This window comes from Anolis carolinensis, unplaced genomic scaffold (assembly GCF_035594765.1).
Source record: "Anolis carolinensis isolate JA03-04 unplaced genomic scaffold, rAnoCar3.1.pri scaffold_7, whole genome shotgun sequence".
In the NCBI taxonomy this organism is placed as follows: Eukaryota; Metazoa; Chordata; class Lepidosauria; order Squamata; family Dactyloidae; genus Anolis; species Anolis carolinensis.
Window position 1 is genome coordinate 1738075 of NW_026943818.1, and position 20712 is coordinate 1758786.

The 20712-nt window shown below is 44.1% G+C and overlaps 2 protein-coding genes across 9 annotated transcripts in view; one reads left to right on the forward strand and one right to left on the reverse strand.

The window, feature by feature from the left end:
* Window positions 1–20712, forward strand: part of dync2i2 (dynein 2 intermediate chain 2) — a 145708-nt gene that overhangs the window by 37490 nt on the left and 87506 nt on the right. The gene's annotated exons all lie outside the window — the stretch shown is intronic.
* The window catches only part of sptan1 (spectrin alpha, non-erythrocytic 1), a 92181-nt gene that overhangs the window by 17605 nt on the left and 53864 nt on the right, over window positions 1–20712 (reverse strand). For 3 of the 8 annotated variants that reach the window (XM_062959402.1, XM_062959400.1, XM_062959404.1), the window contains exons 21-42: window positions 20316–20450; window positions 20051–20199; window positions 15944–16003; window positions 12960–13158; window positions 12111–12215; window positions 11779–11802; window positions 11635–11670; window positions 11223–11270; window positions 10993–11084; window positions 10633–10777; window positions 10362–10543; window positions 10111–10210; window positions 9149–9346; window positions 8911–9057; window positions 7799–7902; window positions 6880–7042; window positions 6187–6201; window positions 4713–4844; window positions 4320–4457; window positions 3781–3885; window positions 1181–2608; window positions 589–701 (exon numbers count right to left, since the gene is read on the reverse strand). In XM_062959402.1, coding sequence (XP_062815472.1) covers window positions 589–701; window positions 1181–2608; window positions 3781–3885; window positions 4320–4457; window positions 4713–4844; window positions 6187–6201; window positions 6880–7042; window positions 7799–7902; window positions 8911–9057; window positions 9149–9346; window positions 10111–10210; window positions 10362–10543; window positions 10633–10777; window positions 10993–11084; window positions 11223–11270; window positions 11635–11670; window positions 11779–11802; window positions 12111–12215; window positions 12960–13158; window positions 15944–16003; window positions 20051–20199; window positions 20316–20450 — 3818 coding nt within the window. The remainder of the gene's footprint in view (window positions 1–588; window positions 702–1180; window positions 2609–3780; window positions 3886–4319; window positions 4458–4712; window positions 4845–6186; window positions 6202–6879; window positions 7043–7798; window positions 7903–8910; window positions 9058–9148; window positions 9347–10110; window positions 10211–10361; window positions 10544–10632; window positions 10778–10992; window positions 11085–11222; window positions 11271–11634; window positions 11671–11778; window positions 11803–12110; window positions 12216–12959; window positions 13159–15943; window positions 16004–20050; window positions 20200–20315; window positions 20451–20712) is intronic. The other 5 variants (XM_062959401.1, XM_062959405.1, XM_062959403.1 and 2 more) reach the window with 3 other exon arrangements.

Here is a 20712-nt window from a genome sequence, read left to right on the forward strand (position 1 = left end):
CAAGGTCATGTGTATATAGATTTGTTTAAATGTAATTGAGTCATGGTGGTGCAATGTGTGCTGGAGATTGCATCATGCACTGTATACTGTTTACTATGTCAGTATGTAAAGGGTTAAGTGCCTGCAAACTTGGATTGCATCAGACAGCAGAGTCTGGGATAAATTGCCCTCTGCTCCCTATCTTACTCTCTTCTTTGTTTTTCCTTCCCATCTGTGCCTGCGTGAGAACTGTGTATTCTGTTGGTGAGTAAAACTTTTGATAGAGAACTGAAGACTCCAACGTCATTATTTATCTAGTGTTTTCTCGTCAGCGACTTCTGCTGCGTGTGTGCCTAGCAAATCGCCCTGACATTATCTTCCCGCCGGAGCGGTACCTATTGATCTACTCACATTGGCATGTTTTCGAACTGCTAGGTTGGCAGAAGCTGGAGCAACAGCGGGCGCTCACTCCGCTCCCGGGGTTTGAACCTGGGACCTTTCGGTCTGCAAGTTCAGCAGCTCAGTGCTTTAACACACTTCACTCCTATAAAAAAGGAGAGTGCAATTCCCCACGAATCAAAGGCAGAGTGAAAGGAGAGAAGGCCACACCTGGTCTCCTGGATCCACTGGTGGAAAGCATTCGCATGCTGCGCAAACTCCTGCCGCAGTTTGTCGTTCTCCTCCTGCCTGCGCTGCTCCTTCTGCAGTTCCTGCTCACGCTCCTAAAAAGAAGAGGAACCGTTTTGGGAATTCAAGGGCAGGAGGAAAGCATAGCGGATGTCCCAGAAGATGCAGCACAAAGGGCTCGGGCTGTGGCGCAGGCTGGAGAGCAGCTGCAAAGAATCACTGCAATGAATCACTCTGACCAGGAGGTCATGAGTTCGAGGCCTGCTCAGAGCCTATGTTTGGCTTGTCTTTGTTCTATGTTAAAGGCATTGAATGTTTGCCCTATGTGTGTATAATGTGATCCACCCTGAGTCCCCTTCGGGGTGAGAAGGGCGGAATATAAATGCTGTAAATAAATAAATAAATAAATAATAAATCGTGGGTGGGAATCTGGCTCCTCTCTTAACCGAAAGATGTGGCATGAATTCATACTGGAGATTATTTGGATATCTTGAGGTCTGGCACGTTCTCAAGTGAGTGGGAACTTCCTGAAAGAAGGGCGAGAGAGCGGGGAAGGAGAGGACCCGTTGGTTACCTTGATGATCTTCTGCAGGTTGCGCCAGGTCTCCTCCAGGGCCTCCATGGTGAACCAGGTGTAGGGGTTGGAGGCCACGCGGAAGCTCTTGATCTGCCGGTCCAGCTCGGCCAGCTGGTTGAAGTCGGCCTGGGCGGAGCTGAGGGAGGAGCGGAAGGCGTCGTGGGCCTCGCGCAGGGCCTTGATCTCCTCCAGCGAGTTGCAGCGGACGGGGTCCGTCAGGTCCTCCTCGGCATTCTCAAACCAGCTGTTGAAGGCCGAGGCCTTCTTGGCGAAGGTCAGGAAGAGGTCCTCCACCTTCCGGAAGTGCTCCTGGGCCTCCAGGAGCTTCTTCTTCCGGGCGGCGGAGTTGGCCAGCAGCTGGTTCCAGCGCTTCATGAGCGAGGCGTGTCGGGCCTCGATGGCCTTGGACTGGACGTGCTTGGCGGCCAGGAGCTGGTCCTTCAGGGCCGTGATGTTGGCGATGCCCTCCTGCTGGAAGGCCTGCAGCCCGGCGTCAAAGGTCTCCTGCTTGGTGAGGAGCGTCTGCACCGAGGAGAGGTCTCGCCCGTAGTCGTCCGTCTTGAGGCTGTTCTCTTTCTCTCCGATCCACGACTCCACCACGTCCGCCTTCCAGTTGAACTGGAGGAAGGCCGAGTTCTCGTCCAGCTTGGCCTTCCTCTGGGCGGCCGCTCTCTCCAGGTCGGACACTTTGCCCCTCAGGCTCCTCATCTTGGCCGTGATGTTCTCTTCGTGGTGGTTGTTCTTCTTGATGAGGTCCTCGCCGTTGGTGCAGACGTCGTTCACCCGGTCCTTGTGCACGGTGAAGTCCGTCTCGAAGGCCTCGTGCTTCTTCAGCAGGCCCTGGATCGCGGCCAGCGTGTCTCCGTAGTCCTCGCTGGCCACCAGCGTCATCTTCTCGTTGATCCAGGCTTCCTCCTCTTCCACGTTGGCCACAAACTGTTGATACTCCAGAGACTCCTCCAGCCGCTGACCACGGGCGGCGGCCAGCTTCTTTAGCTCTTGCCAATGCTCCACAAACTGGGCCAACCTCTGCTGAATCTCTTCCTTCCCAATGGTGTTGTCGTCCGACAGCTTCTTCCCGGTGTCGAGAACGCCCTGGATGGCGGGTTCGTGCGCGGCCAGCTCGGCCTCCAGCCGCTTGTGCTTCTTCCTCAGGTTCTGCACCCCAGTCAGGTCCCTGCCGTAGTCTTCGGAGCTGACCAGGAGCTTCTTCTCTTTTATCCAGGACTCCTCGTCGTCCATGTCCCGGAAGAACTGGTGCAAGCGGTGAGACTCGTTCAGCTTGGCCCGGCGGGCGGCCGCCATGTTTTTGATCCGCTGGAACCGGCCGTTGATGGTGTCGCGCTTGTCCTTGACTTGGGAGGTGTCAAAAGCACTGCTGGTCATCAGGCTGTCGGCCTGGCTGTTGAGATCCTTCAAGCGATCCTAGGAAGAGACAAGGAGGAAAGGAAGAGCCTCGTGAACCATGTTTAATCTTTAGTTCAGGTTTACGTTAGAATTGGCCTTCAAACCACATCTGGCACAAGCTATTATTATTACTGTAATGATGTGGCAGGGAGGAATCTTTATATCCCACCGCTGCCACCAATAATGTGGAGATGTCAGGCAGAGGGGAATTTATTTCTTCTTTCTTCTTTTATTCTTTCTTATTCTTATTCACATTAGATGGTAGCGTTGCTTAGTTTTGAATATAGGTGACAGAGACTTGGATATTGAAGAACAAAAACAAGTTTATTTCAGGCACAGAGCTTAGTGGTTACAGTAACTTCTTTATAGACACTTAGATAATGGTTGCAAATATATTAACTGATCACTTTGGATTTAACTGGGATTGCTTCCCTTTACTACTCAGACTCTGCACATAAACTCAAACAAGTCTCCTAACTTGCTTAATTCAACACCACTAGAGATCTGAGTTTCCCTGGTATCCCTAACCTGGAACCAGTGTCTTCCCTGTGACTAAAAATCACAGACTAAACTGTTTTTTAAAACATTCCCTCCTTTTCCTTCAAACGGCGGTTGGCTCCGCCCTCGTTACTATGGTAACCTGCCTCAGAATGCTGAGCTGGTTACCATCTCCCACGCACTGGTAACTAATACTTACCCTTTTAAACATAGCCAAACATGACTTTTAAAACAAAATTAAACAAACATGACATCTATAAATAAAAATAAAAACACACTTCTTTACAATTACTATTATTACTATTATCATTATTATTATTAATTATTATAGGAGCCTCTGGTGGCCTAGGGGATAAAAGCCTCGTGACTTGAAGGTTGGGTTGCTGACCTGAAGGCTGCCAGGTTTGAATCCCACCCGGGGAGAGCACGGATGAGCTCCCTCTATCAGCTCCAGCTCCATGCAGAGGCATGAGAGAAGCCTCCCACAAGGATGGTAAAACATCAAAACATCCGGGCAATGTCCCCTGGGCAACGTCCTTGCAGACGGCCAATTCTCTCACTCCAGAAGTGAAAAAAAATTATTATTATCATTATTATTATTATTATTATTATATTTCTTTACAGCTAGTAGTCTGCAATCTGGGATTCGGCTGGTAGCAATACTTCCTGTGTGTGAATATAGAGACGCTCACCTCGTGGGCAGAAATGTCTGCTTCTAGCAGCTGGTGCTTTTTCAAGAGATTGTTCACAGACGCCAAATCCTTCCCATAATCTTCAGATGCAAGCAGGGCTTCCACCTATGGGATGGGTAAAAAAATATCGTATTTTTACCTATGGGAAAAAAAAGGCTGCCAGGTTCGAATCCCACCCGGGGAGAGCACGGATGAGCTCCCTCTATCAGCTCCAGCTCCATGCGGGGACATGAGAGAAGCCTCCCACAAGGACGGTAATAACATCCAAAAAAACCAACAACAACAACATCCGGGCATCCCCTGGGCAACGTCCTTACAGACAGCCAATTCTCTCACTCCAGAAGCAACTCCAGTTGCTCCTGACACGAAAAAAAACCTATGGAAAAATTGCATAGTTTAATCCCTGAAACATTTTCCCAAATCCCAGGGCACAAAAGGAAAAAATAACCTAACCTTTTCCCACAACATACACCCCGAGTTATATTATACCAGTCATTTAAGAGCAGTGTGAGCAAAAGGTTCAAAGGAAAGTGAGCTACCTCCGAGAGCCAGAAGTCGAAGTCTTTGATGCCGGTGTTGAAATTCTGTTGTTTGTTGGCCTCCTTCAGCTTTTGGCTCTTCTCTGCGGATTTCTGCACCAGGAACTGCCACTGGTCAGCCAGAGCAGCCAGGCGGGCCTGGGACGAAGAAGAGGAAAAAGAAAAAGCAGCCGTTGAGAGACAAAACGAAACCTGGGTGCAAGTCAACATCCCACCAAATTTGGGCAAAATAATCATTGAATGGGATGCCGTACTGATGATACCCAATGGCGCAATGGGCTAAACTGTTGAATCTGCTGACCTAAAGCGTGGCAGTTTGAGACCATGGATCAGGGTGAGCTCCCGCTGTAAGCCCTAGCTCCTGCCAAGCTAGCATTTCTGGTTGTTACCCACCTTCACGGCGTCTTCGCTCCCGGCGCAGGCCCCTCGGTCGATGAGGGAGTTGCCCACATCGATGACGCCGCGGATCCGGTCCGCGTTGGCATGGAGCTCCGCTTCAAAGGCCTGGTGCTTCTGATGTTTGCTCTGAAGGCAGAAGAGAGACCCGTTTTAATATGTATTTTATGAAAATATGCTTTAAAGTGTGTATTAAAGTGGGCTCGGGCTGTGGCGCAGGCTGGAGAGCAAGCCAGCTGTAACCAGCTGCAATGAATCACTCTGACCAGGAGGTCATGAGTTCGAGGCCCGTTATGTGTTTTGATTATTATGTGTTTGAGCAATGTTGTAACCCACCTCAAGCCGTTTCCGCACTTGTTATGATTTAATTGTTTTTAAACTTTTGTATTGCTCTTTTTAAACTTATCCGGTGCAGATTGTGTCATCAAAGTCTTTCACAGCCGGAATCAGTGGGCTGCTGTGTTTTCCAGGCTAGGTCATGTTCCAGAAGCATTCTCTCCTGACATTTCGCCCACATCCTCAGAGGTGTGAAAATGCTTCTGGAACATGGCCATTCAGCCCAGAAAACTCACAGCAACCCACAAACCTAGTTCTTTTTCAAGTACACCCCCTTCCAAAAAAAGAGAAAAGTATAAACCTTCTGTTTTATTTATCCACTTATCCAAGCCTTGCTTATCCAAGCTTCTGGATTATCCAAGCTATTTTTGTAGTCAATGTTTTCAATATATCGTGATATTTTGGTGCTAAATTTGTAAATACAGTAATTACAACGTAACATTACTGTGTATTGAACTGCTTTTTCTGTCAAATTTGTTGTATAACATGACGTTTTGGTGCTTAATTTGTAAAATCATAAACTAATTTGATGCTTAATAGGCTTTTCCTTAATCCCTCCTTATTATCCAATTTATTCGCTTATCCAAGCTTCTGCCGGCCCCTTTAGCTTGGATAAGGGAGACTCTACTGTATCTTCTTGTGTTTTAAACTGTGTATATTGTTAATGTATTTGCGCTGTTACTTTTGTAACATTGTGTGCCGCCCCGAGTCCCCATGGGGAGATGGTGGCGGGATATAAATAAATAAATAAATAAATTATTATTATTATTATTATAAAAGTGCTTGTACTTTACCAACAAGTTAAACAGACCATGCAGAAAAAAAAACTGCTGCAAAACAAACAAGTTAATACAGGATGCCGATGAGGTATTACCAAAGGAAAGCAAGAGCCAAAAATATATATAATTCTTTGAACAATTGCACGTACACACGCACACACACACACACACAACTGAAGAAAGCTACACCCAGAGGGTTAAAAGTCAGAAATCAGTACAAAAATGTCACGGAGGAATCACAATGAAAGGCCGACCGACCAAACAAATGGTGAGTGGAGATGGAAACCTCCGGCCCACGCAAAACGGGCGCAGAGGGACAAACAGAAACCAAGCCAAACCAGACTCGTCAAACTTACCAGGAGTTTGGAAAGCTACAAAACAGATTGAGAGAGAAGAGAAGATCAGTGCATTTGATACTGATCCACAGCAGCGTACTTTCGCTTTTCTTTTTTAAACTAAAAACAAGAATTATTTTCTTTCATGGAGACAAATGTTACAGCCCGGGCTGTGGCGCAGGCTGGAGAGCAGCCAGTTGCAACCAGCTGCAATGAATCACTCTGACCAGGAGGTCATGAGTTCGAGGCCCGCTCGGAGCCTAGGTTTGTCTTGTCTTTGTTCTATGTTAAAAGGCATTGAATGTTTGCCTACATGTGTAATGTGATCCACCCTGAGAAGGGCAGAATATAAATGCTGTAAATAAATAATAAATAAATACTTCGGTTCTGCACCTTGGAAATAAACACAGAATTGGGACGAGCTCAGGTGTGGTGGGGAGGCCGCGTTTGGTTATTTTGGTGGTACGGTGAACACTACAAACATCTGGATGCGCAGGTGGAACTAAAATGCTCCAGGACTGATTTTGGGGCTTAGGATACGGCACAAATTGGGCTTAAACTCCCATTATTTCTACTGTGAGAGGCCCTTAATCCATATCCAAAGCAGGGCAACGCACAAGGGGAGGGTATGAGCAGGTGGAGTGTCCTTCTTGGGAGGCTGGATTGTGCAGCCTTCTTCTGATTCACAAACAAGAGGAAAAAAACCCATCTCACCTGGATGTTGGTGGGATCTTTGTAGGACTCGTCGCTGGCGGTCTGGAGCTTCTCGCTGATCCAGGCCTCGATTTCATCCACGTCTCGGCTGAACTGCTGCAGGGTCTGAGACTCGCCCAGTTTGGAGCGCTTCTCGATCATCTGGGCTTTCAGGCGGCGCCACCTGAAAGGAAGCAGAGGACCATGTGTTGTTGAAGGCTTTCATGGCCGGGATCACAGGGTTGTTGTATGTCTTTCGGGCTGTGTGGCCATATTCTAGAAGTATTCTCTCCTGACGTTTCGCCCACATCTATGGCAGGCATCCTCAGAGGTAGTGAGGTACCTCTGAGGATGCCTGCCATAGATGTGGGTGAAACGTCAGGAGAGAATACTTCTGGAACATGGCCACACAGCCCGAAAGACATACAACAACCCCGCAGAGGACCATCATCGAGAAAAGGCACAAAAGAAGCTTGTAAGATTTAGAAACATGGAAGCATTGGCTCTTCCAACGAGATTTGTGTAATGAGAGTGTTTAAATGTAATTTGTGCCATGCTTTTATTGCAGTCAGATTGCCTCATCCAGAGTGTGTAATAGTGTGTAAAGAGTTAATCACTAATGAGCTATGATGACTTTGGTGTGTGTGGCTGGAACTAGGGAGGATCCAGACACAAGAGTATGTGCATATCTATTGCATCAGTTCAGTCTCAGTCTGTCTTGAGTTCCAGTCGAGTTTGAGATCTGTTTGTTTATCGTCTGCAAGAGTCTGTTTGTGCTGTTAACTGCTCCATTCGGTAAAGCTTTGTATATTGCTTTTACTGGCGCCTCGAAGTGTCGCTTCATTCTGCGCTCCATTGCGTTTTCATACTACTACCGCTGTGCTACAATACTCTGACACCTTGTTCAGGTCCCTCTCAGATACCACGCCAGGCCACTCACCTGTCCAAGACCTCGTTGCGCCTGCTGGAAATCACCCCTTTCGCATAGTGATCGGCCGAAATCAGCTGGTCAGCAAACGACTGGAGGGCGGCTATTTTTTCCTCCTGCACAAAAGGGAAATAATAATAATAATAATAATAATAATATTAACAATAATAATAATAATAATTTATTATTATAAACACCCGGGCCATACATGTCATAAAATATACTGCTGGCATCATAAGCTGGACACAGGTGGAACTGTACAATTAGGACAGAAAAACAAGAAAACACATGACCATTCATCATTCACTGCACCATCGCAGTGATGTTGACCGGCTATATCTGCCTAGAAGATCAGGGGGCAGAGGACTCTTACAAGTAAAACAAGCAGTCAAAGAAGAAGAACATGTCCTGGCAGAATATGGAAAGCAAAGTGAAGAACCTGCTTTGACTGAAGTCAAAAATCAGAAACTCCTCAAAGCACAGCAGACAAAGAATCAGTACAAGACAACCGCACTACAAACTAGAGCTGACAGCTGGCACAACAAAACACGGCATGGAAACTTGGCAGCACAACCCCTCATCCATGCCTCTACGTTCATACGACAAAAAGAAAAGAAAAATAAAGTCCTAATTAGAGGGAGAGGAATAATTGTTTTTATCCAATTGCTGCTACTTAGAAGGCTAAGCTCTGCCCACTTGGTCTCCTAGCAACCCACTCAGCCCAGGGGACAGGCAGAGTTAGGCCTCACTTAGTCCTCTTCCACACTGCCTATAAGATACAGATTATCTGATTTTAACTGATATGGCAGTGTAGACTCAAGGCCCTTCCACACAGCTATTTAACCCATTTATAATGGACTTAATGTAAGGTAAAAGCTTTACCCTTGACCTTAACTACCACCAATTCCTCAATACTTTATTTCCCATACCACCAGACTTCGCCACAGCAACGCGTGGCCGGGCACAGCTAGCAGCAATATAAAACACAACAATAGACAAGAGACAGGCACAATTATAAAAGACATGAAAGGAAGACCTGGGTTGTTCCAGGGGACAGAAAGAGCTGCCCTGCAAACACAGGAGGTGCCTGGCATCTTTCTGCCTAGCTGGACCCCTTCTCTCACCTGAACGTTGATGGCCTTGTCAAAGTCCTCGTGCTTCTTGATGAGGGCCTCCACGCTGTCCAAGGAATCCCCTTTGTCTTCCGTGTTGAGGAAAGCCTCACGGGCCGCCATCCAGTTCTCGGCCTGTTCACAATCCCTGTGGAAGAGCTGGAGAGGACACAAGCAAAGCAGGGACAGAGATGAGACCAAACCACTCTTTGAAGGGACACGACGGAAGCCAACGGACGGGCACACACACCTGCAATTCCAGGCACTGGTCCAACATCATTCGGCGCTGGACCCAGGCCTTTTCCAGGTCGGCCCGCTCTTCATCCAGGATGTCCAGCTTCTCCTTGATTTCCGGGCTGGCGTAGTGGCCGTGGGCCAGGAGCTGCTGCCCAAACTGCTCAAAGGCCTGGAAGGTGCCTGCCCTGGCATCGATCTCCGTGCGGTGTTCCTATCACGGGGGGAGAGGGGCCCATTGCATTAAGCAAGAACAGGACTAAAGTAACGGCGATCACAAACAAGATGTGTTTATCACTGGTATCACAAAGAGAAACAGGATCCGGCTGCTGTACTAATGTTTATTATTTATTTACTACAGTATTTGTATTTATTTATTTATTTACAGTATTTATATTCCGCCCTTCTTTCTCACCCTGAAGGGGACTTAGGACGGATCACATTACATTAGAGTCTCACTTATCCAACATAAACGGGCCGGCAGAACGTTGGATAAGCAAATATGTTGGATAATAAGGAGAGATTAAGGAGAAGCCTATTAAACATCAAATTAGGTTATGATTTTACAAATGAAGCACCAAAACACCATGTTATACAACAAATTTGACAGAAGAAGTAGTTCAATACGCAGTAATGTTATGTTGTAATTACTGTATTTACGAATTTAGCACCAAAATATCATAATATATTGAAAACATTGACTACAAAAATGGCTTGGATAATCCAGAAGCTTGGATAAGTGAGACTCTACTGTATTTGTATCCCGCCCTTCTCACCCAATAGGGAACTCAGGGTGGCTTACAATAAAAGCACATATAAAAATAATACAGTACATTTCAGATCAATTAAAATTAAATACATTAGGCATTCATAAAAATACATATATATACAATTGGTGCGCTTCAAGTCTAAAAAACTGGGTCTGTCATTGAGTTCTAAAACACATAGTAGTTGATGCTGCTATTATTGTTTACATACCTGGTGTCGCTCCAATAAGGCCTCTGCTCCAGTCACATCCTTGGCGAGTTCATCCGAGGACACGAGGCCACGGATGCCGTTGATCCACGACATCAGGTCCCTGCACAGAGACAGAGCAACGTAGCCTTAGAGCCCATATGTCATGACTGGATGGATGAATGAAATGGTATGATTGGGGTCTGGCTAAGGGCCTATTAAGTCCTGGCGAGACTGAAAACACCATCCCTAACACGGGAGGGAAGAAACCCCACCTGAAGTCGCTGAGGAAGCGCTGCAGGTCATGGGAGTCCCCAAGCTTCTCCTTGCGCTGGTTGGCGCGCTTCCCCAGGCTGTTCCAGGCTTGGTTGAGCTCCGTGCATTTCTCCTGGAGATCTTCAGAGGCTTCCGGGTGAGACTGGATCAGGCGCTCGGCAGTCTCTCCCAGGGAGTTCACCTGGAAGGAGCGAAAGAGGACCCAAACTGAGCCAAAAGGAAGGCTTTGGGATCTCAGGAGAAGCCTCCCGCTCCTCTGGCTGACTTTACCTTGTCGCCAAGAGCCGCCAGGTCCCTCTCAAAGCCCTCGTGCTTCCGCTGCAGGGCCTGCACGCTGGCCAGGTCGTGCCCGTAGTTGTCTGTGTTGAGGGCCTGGTTCTTTTCCTCAATCCACTCCTTGGTTTCATCAGCGTCTCTGCAAAGCAGGATAGGGACAAAACATGTCAGCAAACCAAAAGGCAGAGGAAAATCATGCAAGTATATATAAGAACACCAACAGAAGAAGCTTGGGTCGGCAAGTCACTTAAGCGTCAGAGGAAGGCAACGGTAAACACAAATCTTGCCAAGGAAAACCTGTGCTAGGTTTGCTTGAGGGCTGCCGTGAGTCAGAAATGCAGCCGCGAAGCTCACCTGTGGAACCTCTGGACTTCGTGGGCGCTTCCCAAAAGCTGGCTCCGTTCTTCCGCCAACTGCTGAAGGGAGCGCCAGCGCTCGTTCAGTTCCTGGAAGGAGAGAGAAGAAAGAGAAAGGCATCAGGCCCCCAAGTGACCAATGCTTTCAATCTTGGAGGCACCCAAAATGGGGCTGCCAACATCCCTGGAATTTTCTGTCCAAAAAGGATGATCCATGATAAGACTGACCTTGATGGAGTTAAAGGTCGCCACGGTGTGCACCATCATCCGGGCAGACTGCAGAAGAAAGGGAAGTGAATGAAAGGAAATAAAAGAAATCCCCAATTGACATTATCAAAGGCTTTTTCTGCATCTGTGAACGCTAGCGCTCCTTTTCTTTCGTTAAGGTTTATCCAGGAATTTCGGTTGTATCCAAAGCAACTCTCAGGTCGTTCCAAATGTGGCTTTTCAGAAGAAAGTCTGGCTGACCTGCATGTATGAATTTATTCAGGAACTTTTTGTAATTTATTTAATAGAGATATTGGTTTAAAGGTGAGCAATAAAGCAACACTCATCCCAACAGTCAAATTCAAACTAAGCCTGAGAACAAGCTTTTCAAAGACTCAGCCCAAACCGGTGTCCTTCACCAGGAGGTTCCTACCTTCCAAGGAGATGCCGTCTTGGAGTCGGTTTCATCCTGTTTGGAAGAAAAAATCTAGTATGAAGGTTGATTCTTCAACAAGGTGTTGCATTTCCTTCCTGGGTCAAACAACCAAGGCTGAGAAATGATGTAGGGAGTACTTACCCGTGGCATCGCTCCGTACACTTCCTGCAAAAGTGAAGAGAACGAAGGTATTTATTTCTGCTTAAGAGCAACAAGACTTTCTGAGAAGAGGAAAAGGCAAGCAAAATCCAGAAGTGCCTTTCAGGAAGTTGAAACCAGTCCTAAAATCCGTATTTTGTATCTCAAGAACGTCCCCAAACCAACATAAAAGGCCCCATTTTACTAATGGACTCCTAATAACTTATCAAAACTTTTTTTCTTTTTGAGCAGCATTAGATTCATCTTTGAAAACATCTCAACCCTATTTTCCAAAAATTACATTGAAAGTGGAGGAGATGTAAGCGGGGACCAACCTGCTGCTGCACGGCCTGCACTTCTTCAGCCATGAGGCCCTCGGACTCCAGGTCGTTGGCCACTTTGTTGATGTCCTTCAGCCGGGACTCGTTGGCTTTCAGATCCTGGAAAGAGCAGGGAAATCCCACTGATGGAAACCCAAGATGGCCAGAGACACAGATTTCTGATCATCAGTATTCTGATTATTCCTTCCGGTCCATTTGTCGACTACGGACGTTGTGCTCAGACCCAAGCAATCAAGTTATCAAAAGGTCAGTTGATGATTTTGTGTTGGGCCATATGGATAGCTGTCCTGGGCCACATTTGGACCACAGGTCATAGGCTTTGAAATTTATTTATTTATTTATTTACAGTATTTATATTCCGCCCTTCTCACCCCGAAGGGGACTCAGGGCGGATTACAATGAACACATATATGGCAAACATTCAATGCCAACAGACAAACAACATTCAGTTTTTAGACAGACACAGAGGCATTTTTTAACATCTTTCCAGCTTCACGATTCCGGCCACAGGGGGAGCTGTTGCTTCACCGTCCATTGGTGGCTGTTCTTCCTCTTCTTTTCCTCGTGAGCAGTTTTATGGTGTTGTAGATTAGTTAAATTAGCCTCCCACATAAAGCGTTCCTAAATTTTCCCTACTTGACAGATGCAACTGTCTTTCGGGGCTGCTAGGTCAACAGCAAGCCGGGGCTATTTTTTTTTTTTTTTTTATGGTCGGAGGCTTAACCCGACCCGGGCTTCGAACTCATGACCTCTCGGTCAGTAGTGATTTATAGCAGCTGGTTACTAACCAGCTGCGCCACAGCCCGGCCCCCTGTAATAAGGCTCTATCCCTCCAACACTCACTTTCTGGAAGTCGTCGAACTTCTTCTGCAGCACCTCCACCTGTTCCAGGTCGGCCCCGACCTCCTCGTTGGTGAGCGCCGTCTCCTTCTCGTTGATCCACTGCTGGAGCTCGTTGGCCTCGCGGAAGAGCATGAACTTCTTGCAGCTCTTCTCCAGCATGGCCTTGCGCTTCTCCCCCAGGTCGAGGAGAGAGTGATACCTGGAACACAGAGCAGGGCGGGAGTGAGTCGCCATCTGAGCCAAGGACACACAATAGTGGCACAACATGGACCCGCAGTCACAAGATGGAGGAGATCTGCCTCGAAAGACCACATAGGGCTCTACAGAACCAGCCACCGGCAACCACAAAGGCCCTCTCTACCAACTATGAGAACTAGGACTGTGAACGGACACTTCTGGACAAGGCAAGAGCGGCAAAGCAGGAGTGGCCATCTAGAACGGAGGCTGCAATGCACAGCGTAACAGAATGGCAATAATAATCAATATATATAAAAGAGTGATGGCATCACGGCGACCCACAAAACAACAAAACTACAGGCCCCCCAACCTCAAAATTTGACAACACAACCCATCATCCATGGCTCTAGGTTGATACAACAAAAAGAAAAGAAAAATAAAGTCCTAATTAGAGAGAGAGGAATAATTGCTTTTATCCAATTGCTGCCAGTTAGAAGGCTAAGCTCCTCCAACTTGGTCTCCTAGCAACCCAATAAAAAATAATAATAAACACTAAAAAATAATTAAAAACACTAAAAAATTAATACGATAAAATACTATAATAACAGAAAATAACTAAAAATAATACAAGAAAATAATAAAATATAATAAATAAGAAGATAACTTACAATAAAATTAATAAAAAAATACAAATAACGTCAAATAAAAATTACACAACAATTTTTGACCAATACCACCACCACTTTGCCACAGCAACGCGTGGCCGGGCACAGCTAGTAATAATAATAATACAGTAGAGCCTCACTTATCCAACATAAACGGGCCGGCAGAACGTTGGATAAGCAAATATGTTGGATAATAAGGAGGGATTAAGGAAAAGCCTATTAAGCATCATATTAGGTTATGATTTTACAAATTAAGCACCCAAACATCATGTTATACAACAAATTTGACAGAAAAGGTAGTTCAATATGAAATAATGCTATGTAGTAATTACTGTATTTACGAATTTAGCACCAAAATATCACGATTTATTGAAAACGTCAACTACAAAAATGCATTGGATAATCCAGAATGTTGGATACGCGAATGTTGGATAAGTGAGACTCTACTGTAATAATAAACTTTATTTGTATTCCGCCCTATCTCCCTGAGGGGACTCAGGGTGGATTCCAACATAAAATGGCAAACATTCAATGCCTCCATAAACAAACAAATGCTGACATAAACATCCTAGAGAAACCCTACATATAAAAATAAGTAGAGTCTCACTTATCCAGCGTTCTGGATTATCCAACACATTTTTGTAGTCAATGTTTTCAATGCATTGTGATATTTTAGTGCTAAATTCGTAAATACAGTAATTACTACATAGTATTATTAATAATAATAATAATAATAATAATAATAATAATAATAAAACTTTATTTATACCCCGCCACCATCTCCCCAACGGGGACTCGGGGCGGCTTACATGGGGCCATGCCCAGAACAATACAATATAATAGAATATAAAAAGAACAACAAATCATAACACATTGAACAATACAATAAATGAAAATATACATTACAACGCAAAATCAGAAGAACAATCAGAAGAACGATAAAAACAAGGGCGGGCCACATGAACACTAAGTTAAAAGTTAAGTTAATGTGTAATGAACTACTTTTTCTGTCAAATTTGTTGTATAACATGATGTTTTGGTGCTTAATTTGTAAAATCATAACCTAATTTGATGTTTAATAGGCTTTTTCTTAATCTCTCCTTATTATCCAACATATTTGCTTACCCAACGTTCTGCCGGCCTGTTTATGTTGGATAAGTGAGACTACTGTAACATCAATTTAAAGCCTAACATCAATAAATTAAACCTAACATCAATAAATTAAACTACATGTAGTCAAACAAAATCATATAAAAACATCAAATCCAAACAAACATCCACATGAATTTACAACAGCCAACTAGAGCAACACTGGGAAGTCAAAGTAACGGAGAGAAACCAGCAACACGCCCCACGGTGTGACTGATGTCGAGGACCAGCAATTTCCCCCACTGGAACTGGTACTACGAGGGCTATCCACAAAGTAGGTTACGTTTTGGATTTTAAAAAGGACAAAGTATAGGAGAAATCATTTACCATATGCAGCTGAAAGACACATCACAAAACTACAATCTCATGTAATCCCCATTGAAATCTAGGCATGTCTCATATAGATAAATGAGTTTGAAAAGTACTGCTCCAGTAAATTCCCCGCTTGTGTCCTCAGCTCTTCCCCCGTCTCCCTTCCTGCAGCGTAACCAAAATGGAAATGGAGGAGAGGTGGCAAATTTACTGGGGCAGACCTTTTCAAACTCATTTATCTATATGAGACGTGCCTACATTTCGATGGGGATTACATGAGATTGTAGTTTTGGGATGTGTCTTTCAGCTGCATAAGGTAAATAATTTCTCCTATACTTTGTCCTTTTTAAAATCCAAAATGTAACCTACTTAGTGGATAGCCCTCGTATATTTGTGCCAATTGGCTGCAATTGTTCCAGTCTATCCCGGAAGCTTCCCAGAGACCAGCAGCAACCGGCTCAGGGACCTGCAGTGGTCCACGGACCGCCACTTTTAAGTAGCATTACTCTAGGCCACTGGCTGAAGCTCACCAGGGCCCCAACAAATCCAACTCAGACTTGTAAAAGCAAAGACCGATCCTGCTACGGACGCAAGGATGGAAAGATGACAAGGCAATGATATTAGGAGACAGCGTGGGTTGGGTTTGGTTTTGTTTTCCCACAAAGGGCTCGGCCTACTCACAGTTCTTCCACCTGTTTCATACGGAGAGAGACACTGCCGACCTCCTTAGTTATAAGAGTCCTGCACAGACAGAGAGGGAGCACAGCAGAAAAAGCATGCAAATATCATTAGTCTGATTAACACAAATAAATACAGGCAGGGGCTCCATTCACGGATCAGGGAAGGGAGGAAATGGAAAGAAGGGAGGGAGGTGTCACATGGAAGTGATGGACATGGATCACGGGTGCAAAGGATCAGAACGGAGGCTCCCAGCAGTACAGTTCAAGTCTTGCACCAGGGCTGAGTCGGTCAGGGATGCTTTGCGATTTCACAGAGGCCACGATGGAGAAAAACAGCTCTGTCGCATCGGGATTGCAGTGAGGACTCAGTTATATACAAGCCTCCTTAACCATGTGTTCAAACAAGGGAAGGACTATGTATATACTCAAGTATAAGCCTAGTTTTTCAGCCCTTTTTTTAGGACTAAAAAAGCCCCCCTCGGCTTATACTTGGGTGAGGAACCTGGTTGGCTTATATTTGGATCAGCTTATACTCGAAAATATATGGTACATTTATTATTTTTCTCTATTATTATTGGTATTATTACATTTATTATTTTACTCTATTATTATTACATTTATTATTATACTCTATTATTGTTGCTACTATTACATTTATTTTACTCTATTTTTATTATTATTATTATTATTATTATTAATCCATTTATTATTTCAATCTGATCTTATTATTATTACATTTATTATTCTACTCTATTTATTATTACTTGTATTATTTTCCTGTATTTATTATTATTATTATTACATGTATTATTTTACTCTTATTATTATTAAAAGGATACATAAGCACATTAACATTGAAGAAGATGAGAATAATGATTTAATCAGAGTTGGACAGTCTTATCTTAAATTAGAGCTTGATGTAAATATTCAGAAACATTTAACCTAATGATGCCTCAATTAATGTAATTTTTTGGTACAGTAGAGTCTCACTTATCCAACGCTCACGTATCCAACGTTCTGGATTATCCAACGCATTTTTGTAGTCAATGTTTTCAATGCATTGTGATATTTTGGTGCTAAATTCGTAAATACAGTAATTACTACATAGCATTACTGCGTATTGAACTACTTTTTCTGTCAAATTTGTTGTATAACATGATGTTTTGGTGTTTAATTTGTAAAATCATAACCTAATTTGATGGTTAATAGGCTTTTCATTAATCCCTCCTTATTATCCAAGATATTCGCTTATCCAAGCTTCTGCCGGCCCATTTAGCTTGATCATAGAATCATAGAATCATAGAATAGTAGAGTTGGAAGAGACCTCAAGGGCCATCTAGTCCAACCCCCCGCTAAGAAGCAGGAAATCGCATTCAAAGCACCCCCGACAGATGGCCATCCAGCCTCTGCTTAAAAGCCTCCAAAGAAGGAGCCTCCACCACAGTCCGGGGGAGAGAGTTCCACTGCCGAACAGCCCTCACAGTGAGGAAGTTCTTCCTGATGTTCAGGTGGAATCTCCTTTCCTGTAGTTTGAAGCCATTGTTCCGTGTCCTAGTCTGCAGGGCAGCAGAAAATAAGCTTGCTCCCTCCTCCCTATGACTTCCCCTCACATATTTGTACATGGCTATCATGTCTCCTCTCAGCCTTCTCTTCTGCAGGCTAAACATGCCCAGCTCTTTAAGCCTCTCCTCATAGGGCTTGTTCTCCAGACCCTTAATCATTTTAGTTGCCCTCCTCTGGACGCTTTCCAGCTTGTCAGCATCTCCCTTCATCTGCGGTGCCCAAAACTGGACACAGTATTCCAGGTGTGGTCTGACCAAGGCAGAATAGAATAAGGGGGAGCATGACTTCCCTGGATCTAGACGTTATTCCCCTATTGATGCAGGCCAAAATCCCATTGGCTTTTTTAGCTGCCGCATCACATTGTTGGCTCATGTTTAACTTGTTGTCCACGAGGACTCCAAGATCTTTTTCGCACACACTGCTGTCAAGCCAGGCGTCCCCCATTCTGTATCTTTGATTTCCATTTTTTCTGCCGAAGTGAAGTATCTTGCATTTGTCCCTGTTGAACTTCATTTTGTTAGTTTCGGCCCATCTCTCTAGTCTGTCAAGATCGTTTTGAATTCTGCTCCTGTCTTCTGGAGTGTTAGCTATCCCTCCGAGTTTGGTGTCATCTGCAAACTTGATGATCGTGCCTTCTAACCCTTCGTCTAAGTCGTTAATAAAGATGTTGAACAGAACCGGGCCCAGGACGGAGCCCTGCGGCACTCCACTTGTCACTTCTTTCCATGATGAAGACGACGCATTGGTGAGCACCCTTTGGGTTCGTTCGCTTAGCCAATTACAGATCCACCTCACCGTAGTTTTGTCTAGCCCACATTTTACTAGTTTCCTTGCCAGAAGGTCGTGGGGGACTTTGTCGAAGGCCTTACTGAAATCTAGATATGCTACATCCACGGCATTCCCTGTATCGACCCAACTCGTAACTCTATCGAAAAAAGAGATCAGATTGGATAAGTGAGACTCTACTGTACATTTACTATTATACTATATTATTGTTGCTACTATTACATTTATTTTACTCTATTTTATTATTATTATTATTATTATTATTATTATTACATTTATTATTTCAATCTGATCTTATTATTATTACATTTATTATTCTACTCTATTATTGTATTATTTTCCTGTATTTATTATTATTATTACATGTATTATTTTACTCTATTATTATCAAAAGGATACATAAGCACATTTACATTGAAGAAGATGAGAAGAATGATTTAATCAGAGTTGGAGAATCTTATCTTAAATTAGAGCTTGATGTAAATATTCAGAAACATTTAACCTACTGATGCCTCAATTAATGTACTTTTATTGGTATCTTTATTTCTGAAATTTCCCACCCTCGGCTTGAACTGGAGTCAATGATTTCCCAGTTGTTTTGTGGTAAAATTAGATGCCTTGGCTTATATTCGAGTACAGTAGTCTCACTTATCCAACATAAACGGGCCGGCAGAAGCTTGGATAAGCGAATATCTTGAATAAGGAGGGATTAAGGAAAAGCCTATTAAACATCAAATTAGGTTATTATTTTACAAGTTAAGCACCAAAACATAATGTTATACAACAAATTTGACAGAAAAAGTAGTTCAATATGTGGTAATGTTATGTTGTAATTACTGTATTTACGAATTTAGCACCAAAATATCACGATATATTGAAAACATTGACTACAAAAATGCATTGGATAATCCAGAACGTTGGATAATCGAGTGTTGGATAAGTGAGACTCTACTGTATTTTACTCTATTATTATTAAAAGAATACATAAGCACATTTACTTTGAAGAAGATGAGAATAATGATTTAATCAGAGTTGGACAATCTTATCTTAAATTAGGAGCTTGATGTAAATATTCAGAAACATTTAACCCTCTGATGCCTCAATTAATGTAATTTTATTAGTATCTATTTTTATTTCTGAAATTTACCACCCTCGGCTTATACTTGAATCAATGATTTCCCAGTTTTTTTGTGGTAAAATTTGATGCCTCGGCTTATATTCGGGTTGGCTTATATTGGAGTATATACAGTAAGTCTCCTTTTTTTGGCACAATAATATGCTACTTTCCTACTTGAGTTTGGGAGGTTTTCCATACAAAATTAGAAAATATGAATTAGTTTGCCTGGAGCAATACTCTTGGACCTTTCAGGACCAAGTCAAATCAAAATGTAAGCCCAAGCAAGGGACAGCACTGTACGTCGGGATACTCGATTGAAGAAAGGATCTCATTCAGAATCATGTTTGAAGATAATTGGGGTGTTGTGATTTTAAAAACAGACACGTTGCTCAGGACTGGAATGGTCGAAAGTTAGGAAAACACAGACAACACAAGTTAGGTAGTCAATTATAAAGAAAACTTTTTTTGAACGGCGAAAATGGGGAGGAAGCAGAAGATGCGAGGAAACGGACCCATAGGATGGAAGGGGATGCAGGATGCTTTCTGGAGGAACCTTTTCTAGGAAAAAGGAACAGTTAGGCATGTCAACCCCTCAAAACAAAAGGGAGGCTCTTCAAAGACACGGACAAGTCCGGATCTTACTGGTTGTCGACTTGCTCCTGCCGCAAGGCGATGCTGCCCTGTTCGTCCAGAAGGTTCTCCCGGGAGGCGGACTGGGCCGGGTCCAGCTTCTTCACGTAGGCAGCCGGGACAAAGCCCTGCCGGTCGTTCACTTCCACCTTCCACCAGTCCTGCGGGGAAGCCGAGACAGAAGCAGCCCTCAAAAGCAGCTCAAAGGACAGAGGTGGCCCTGAACTTGCTGGAGGCCAAGGCAGGTCCTTGAGGGAACATCCGCCGGGGATGGTACCTTGTTGGTGCTGTTCAGCAGAGTCAGGATGTCTCCCTTCTTCATGGTCACCTCCCGAGGACTCTTCTCTTGATAGTCATACAGAGCCAGAACCAGCTCTTTGCCCGTTTCGTCATCGGTTGGAGCAACTTGTTGCTAAACAAAGAGGGAGATATTTATTTTTATTTATTTATTTCCAACATTTGTATCTCGCCCTTCTCACCCTGAAGGGACTCAGGGCGGCTTACAACAATGTAAGTTCGATGCCCACATAAAAACAATATCAAACAATACATAACATCAATTAAGACTATTAAATACAATATAAAATTACAATATTTATTTATTTATTTATTTACTTACAGTACAGTAGAGTCTCACTCATCCAAAGTTCTGGATTATCCAACGCATTTTTGTA